This window comes from Antrostomus carolinensis, unplaced genomic scaffold, assembly GCF_000700745.2.
Source record: "Antrostomus carolinensis isolate BGI_N321 unplaced genomic scaffold, ASM70074v2 scaffold38367, whole genome shotgun sequence".
NCBI lineage: Eukaryota > Metazoa > Chordata > Aves > Caprimulgiformes > Caprimulgidae > Antrostomus > Antrostomus carolinensis.
The window spans coordinates 1503-7775 of record NW_010325980.1 but is presented as its reverse complement, the minus strand read 5'-3'; the positions used below and the strand labels follow the sequence as shown (position 1 = coordinate 7775).

General features: G+C 34.1%; 1 protein-coding gene across 1 annotated transcript; it reads right to left on the bottom strand.

Moving 5' to 3' along the window:
• Positions 1-386: 386 nt before the first annotated feature.
• On the bottom strand, positions 387-5263 carry CCDC107 (coiled-coil domain containing 107; the record flags this gene model as incomplete). Its single annotated transcript, XM_010171431.1, has 5 exons — positions 387-905; positions 1510-1619; positions 2747-2837; positions 3731-3797; positions 5058-5263. Coding segments are annotated over 5 exons (749 nt in total), but the record flags the coding sequence as incomplete, so codon positions are not given.
• Positions 5264-6273: the final 1010 nt, after the last annotated feature.

The following is a 6273-nucleotide window of genomic DNA, read 5'->3' as shown; positions in this document are numbered from 1 at the left end:
AAGTGATCCTATGTAATGCATTAAGGTTGAAACTGACATACAAAACTACACATCATTGCTGAGGTGACAGCAAACTCAGATACAATTATTTTAAAATAGTGTCTATGGCTAAATTTCTCTCTCCAATTAAAGAAACTTGATTACGAATGCATGTCTAAGACTTAACTTACACTGCTTATCATTCCCTCCCTAGAGGATTTTTTTCCACAAAGAGCTAAATTCATCAGTGCATGCTCTTTAATGAACTCAAAAAAGTCACAGTTCAAGTGCCACCATGCTTACTGGTTACAAAACATTTATGAAACATCTATGCTTTATAGACTTAATTACAAGATACTCTAATATTTTAGTGAAGCACCAGATATAATTACAGTGCATTATATACAGAGTACAGAAATATTTTTATAGGAAAAAAAATAAATAGAAAAAAGTATGTAAACATCCTGAGTGAAATTCTGCTACCACTGAAGTCAGTCACAGAACCACCACAGATTCAAGCCCAGGCAGTATTTCACCCCCCTTTTTAAAGCGTATAGCAGTGCACATAACTTCATTCAAAACAGTTTAAAGTGCATACAACATTATAAAAAAATAATTCAGAAGCTTTTGAAAGTTTTACACATGCAGATTTCATTCATATCTATTACGTCTCCTCAATCCTATCTCTTCTGATTCAATAGCATCTTTGTTTATAATTTCTTGGTCTTCTACCACATCTGGCTCAAACTGATGTACTTCACACTCATCATATAATTCATGCTCTTCTATTTTGTAATCATTATCAACATACTCAAGTAAATCTTCATTACTGTCATCTTCTCTGTCATCCATTTCTTTCTCTTGAGAATGTTCAGCAAATGACTGAATGAGATCTTCAAGTTTCTCGTTACAAATGTGGTTGACATCTTATAATTCACAAAAAAAAAATCAAAAAGAAAGTTTAAATTATTAGAAAAGCTCCAAATTTCAGGGTCAGTTTAGAACTAGAATATTTTTCATTTGCTTTCTCTCTTTTATTCAGACTCAACTAATGCAAAAATTCCCAAAATTCTAGTGAAACATTCTTAACATTTAAGATTTCTCTTGGACTACTATGCACTTCTTGAAAGTCTCCAGCTGAAACTGATATAAAATTTGCTGTTTAGTGTATTATGCAAGCATTACCCACAGCCTCAGAGGTTCTCATCTGGGAATCCTCAGACTAAAGTTAGTCCAATACTAACAGACTGCTCAGGAACCCACATTCAAGAAGCCCGTTTTAACAAAGCAGAACATGACTGTGTGGTCTACCCTGGTTCAATGTCTTAGCACCTATTCTCAAAACAAATAATTTATTAAAAAATTAAAATTAGATACACCTCAAACAGGAAGAATGGTACTCCTCCAAAACGAAATTAATTCCACACACATTACCTAAGATGCAAGAGTTGAACATTATTATAGTAAGATCTGTTGATTCTTTTAAAATACAAACTACTTAGTTACCTAGGCTACTGAAAAACAAAGTACCTTTCATCTTGTGTTCTGATTTATCCAATCCACTTTCTTTCATCAGTCGTCTAATTGATTTGAGCTGTGTCATTATTTCATCTTTCTGCTCAGAAGCTAAAGCATTAACGCTAGAAAAAAAGACAAATGTCAACAGCTGAAAGATTACCTTGGACATGAGTGCTTGATAATAATTAACAAGACTGCAGTATTTCCTCCCTTGGATAAAGATCACAGTTAAGTGAGCAATGTCTACATCAAGCTTTTCTTTGAGGACTGTCTCTTGAGAAGTGGGGAGTCCATCGTGTACACTCACTGAATAATCTAGTCACTGAATTCTAGCACTGGAGTCCCAATGGCCAAGATTGAGTAATGACTACTAAAAGAAACAATTATCCAAAGTAATTTTTAGTGCAACAATGCCTAACACAGAAAGTTACAATTTAGAGGCTTTTCTTATTTATTTTAGATTTTGTCTACTCTCTCTCCTCCCCATCACTACTAGAGATTTGTTAGGCAAATTGCTCAGTGAATTTGCTGCTTAATAGTTTCAGCACATATTAAGCTCATAAGTACACTACAGGAACAATCATTAAATTCTGCATGTTTTAAAGTAGGCTTTGTGAAGGATGTCAGTCTATACAATATGGACTGCATGAACATTTTTATTTCCAGTAGATCAGAAGGGCCCTAGCTTCTTAAGAGAAGAACATTTCTAAACCTACAGGGACATTATATTACTTATTCCTTTGTTCCACTGTAACAGAGAAGTTCTATTTCCCTGAAACACACACAATCACTTAACAGGTTCATTTCAAAACACAAAAATAAGCAGCTATACCTTGATAACTAGTTTGGTCTTCTAATTATATCAAAAGGAAGAAACTCTTTCTGCTACCAGATATCTAATTCCCACAAGGGCTTTCAATTGCTACCGAGCTTAAGTATTTTTTTCAGTATTAGTCTCCTTGGTCAACATTAAAGTTTAACTTGTTAAGCCACAGTAACATGTGTAAGTCTGAGCTTTTGCATTTATGTTTGGTGAAGAAGAGACGGAAGGTGTCTGTGGAAAAGACTGCAAATTGCAGAAGAAGTATTACCCACAAAAGGCTATAGAAACAATAAGTAATTAAAGAAAGTTCCTAAACACTGTTCCCTAACTACATATAAGGAACATTTTAAGAACTTTTTGTTAACATTTGGGAGAATTTCAATTTACAGAAAACAATACTAACTAAGATGTTTTAGAAACACTCACCAGTTTGACAGTGGATCCAATTGAGTCAATAAAGAATTTAACATTTTCTCTGTCTGTGCTAGATGCTGCTCCAATTCTAAAAGCTGATGCTCTAACAAAAAACAAAAGCAAAAAAAAAAAAAAAGAGGGAGGCAGAAGGAGGAGGAGGGGAAGGAGACAACATTGTAAGAAATTTATTTACAGTATCAAAAGGATATTAATTTATATTTTTGGTTGGGCAGATGCAAAAACAGGAAGATTTTTATTCCTTATAAAATTTGAGAATATGAAAAGGGAGTGGTGGGGGTAAGAATAGAACTGGTGTACAAAGATACCAAAAGAGGCTGCTAGTTGTTTAATTAACTAAAACTGTGTCTACACAAGGGGCAAAAAAAGTATGAGAACAGTTCAACTTTGATGTGCCATAACTTTTTCTCCAAAGGAAAGCCCAGTTCTTGGCATGTGCAGAACAGATTGAATCAGACAGTCAAGAGTACCCTGTATCATGAAGAAAAAGATGGTATAATTTATTCTGTCTCCTCTACAAACAGTTAATGTTTTTGACAGGTCTCTAATTTGGCCCAGAAATTCAACATTGTTTATCCATACTGTCCCACTATCAATATGGTTCAATTCCAAAGCAGATCATTACATCCTTTTTAAATACCCTCTTAATTCTAAAGAGTATCATATCCTATTTAAACATCTTATTGTACTGAAGAAAACTGAACAAGTCTCAAATGAGAAAAACATCAGACATCAGAAATTAGAGAACCATACTACACTACTATACCTGTTTTAAATAATATTACCATCTGGAGTTTTCTAACAAGTGTTTCAAATACACAGAATAACAAAGTGTTTTTTTGTAGGTTCCTAACTGCATGTAAGTAACATAAAAGATTGTTCTCATTTAGCTAGACAGCATCAATGAAAATATGTAGCTTGTTCCAGCAGGAAATACTTCTTTTTGGTGAACATATGCATTTTGAATGGGTATCTTACCTGTTTCCTTTGCCTTGTCTTCTGTACTTTTTTCCTTTTTGGAGAGACTTTCTTCATGGGATTTCATCTTTAATAAATACAATTGTGTTAAAAGACTTCATCAATATTTGTATTTTAAAAATAAAAATGCATTTAGAAATCTACTGAAATTAAATAGCAACCACAAAAATATGCTCCATTAATGAAACTTTTTTCCTGCCATGTCTTCTTCCTATACTAAACTAACACTTCTGATTTTAAACAATGACAAGGACTAACAAAAGTTGTAAAAGAAAGCAGATGCTATTTCCACTCCAGTTTTCAAAAATGAACAGAAGGAACCCTCTAGGCTACTGGATCCAGTCTCCTGCCATTAACTAGGAGGTAAAACTTCATAAAGTAATAAAGATGCTATTATAAAAACATTTACATTTTTATCCCACAAGCACAAGTGCAAAGAGTTGTAACATAAAAAATATTGGTTTTATTATTTAATCTTATTTACAACCTAATTAAATTTATTTTTAAAACCAAACTGGTCAGCTTCTGTGTTCCTCTTGCCAAGTTGTATTCTTCTCAGATAGAAGATAATATGAAACTGACTACGGAAATTAGGATGCTGTTTCTGGTCCTGTTAAGGTTCAAATTTTATTTTCCCTGAAGACAGGCAATAATGTTCTGGGTGCACTCTCATCATTGCAAGTGCTGTAATACATCTTACTATAAATAATACATATCAAGACTGATACTTAAAAAAACTAACCAAACAAACAACTGATAACGTGTTCTCCTTTCTTCATTTACTAATGGCAGAAAAGGTATCGTATTTCATGGATAAAAGTCTATGTTGCAGCTGCATGACCAAGTGAGAACTTCAAATAAAAGGGCTAGACTACATGCTATTCTATCTAATCACTAAACTAAGACTGTTAGTCTGCAGAAGTCATCTATCTCCTTCCCATACTCAATCTCATTCTGAAGAATGAAAAAGAAGTGAAATGCTGATGGAACTTAAGTTACAGCCTCAGGTAACAGCACTGTTTAGGTTCTCAGATTCTTATTTGAGGTCGGCAGGGAAGGGGAGGGGAATGTGAGATTCTCACTTCTTTAAGTGTCTAAAAAAAAAAAAAAGAGAAGTCAGAAGCCTTCATAAGGAAGAATGAGATATGCTATAATTTTAACTTTGGAACTCACATTCAAAGTCAAACCGAGCAAGAAATGGCTTTTGGACTACCATATACATGGGTATATGAATTGGGGGAAAAAAAAAACCAAACCAACAAACCCCAAACAAACCAGTTACATTTCCTTCTGATTTCAGTAATTTAATGCTTTTCTTATGGCTTACCTTAAGAAATTTGTATGCTGCAAACACTCCCACTCCAAGAGCATACAATGGCATGAGGGTAAATGCTAACTCTCTACCATTTCCTCTTGTTCTCTCACTCTTTATCTCTTTTTCCATTGCATTTCTCATCTGCTGAATACTCTGATAAGTATTACTGTCAGAACTTCCTGGATTCAGGTGAACTTGATGAACTGTCTGAGGACTACCTTAAAAAATTAAATTGAGAGAAAGAAGACAAAGTTAGAAAGGAAATTAAGAGTCCAATTAGTTTCATAACTGGAATTAAACTGGTTTCTTCCTGTGTGATCATCTCCTAAGATAGTGTGGTCAGCCCTGTATTCAAATAAAGTTACAAAAAAAAAAAAAAAATCACTCTTTCATGAATAGAATAGAATGCAAAGTTAAATCGAGGTAGCAAAGATCTAAGTTTCCACGTTTCTTTAAGATACAAGTTTTAAGTTTCTCCCTTCGCAGCAACACTGGCAAACCCAAGGCAAACCACAGAAAGGTAACAACAAACAACTTAAATCTTTAAATTAAAGCATACTCAGAGAGCTACTAATAATGCCGAGAACAGTTACAAAACAATTTTTCCTCTTTAACAAAGGAAGGATTTAAGTACAAACTGAACTGTCTAGTCCCAGGGGAAAAAAAAAAGATTGTTGAAATATACATGCTGCTTTTGTTATTTTGACAGTAAATTCAGTGTTATGTGAATATTCTCACAGGCCCATAAGTGCTATACCTCTAAAAATCAAATATCTATCAGGAAAAGACTACACAATAGCAAAGAGATGCAAGTCTGAAGTATTTTTGCATGTAATTTGCCTGGCAGAACAGGAAGCAGATGAAAAAACAGCCAGTGTCATTGCTCGACTTAGAAATTAGGTTATTTGGTAGTTAAATCTGAGGTTCATGGGATGTTCACATGAGAAACTGCTATCAGCTAAAGAATGCAGATGTGTGCAGAGACAGACAGCAGGTGACTGGGGGGGTGTGAAGTTTTACACTGGTGTCTCATCTGACTACCTAGACTTAGACTTTCGAATCTCTTTGAACGGAAACAACTGTTTGGCTATAGTTTCTTCCAAACACAAGAGTAAAAGGAATCTAATTCTGCTAACCAAAGGTGGTACTTTGTGATAAGAGATCTCAACAGTGTTTTAGAATTGTCTAAAATGAGTTACCCAGAAAAGTTTTTCAGGCTTCCAGGGAT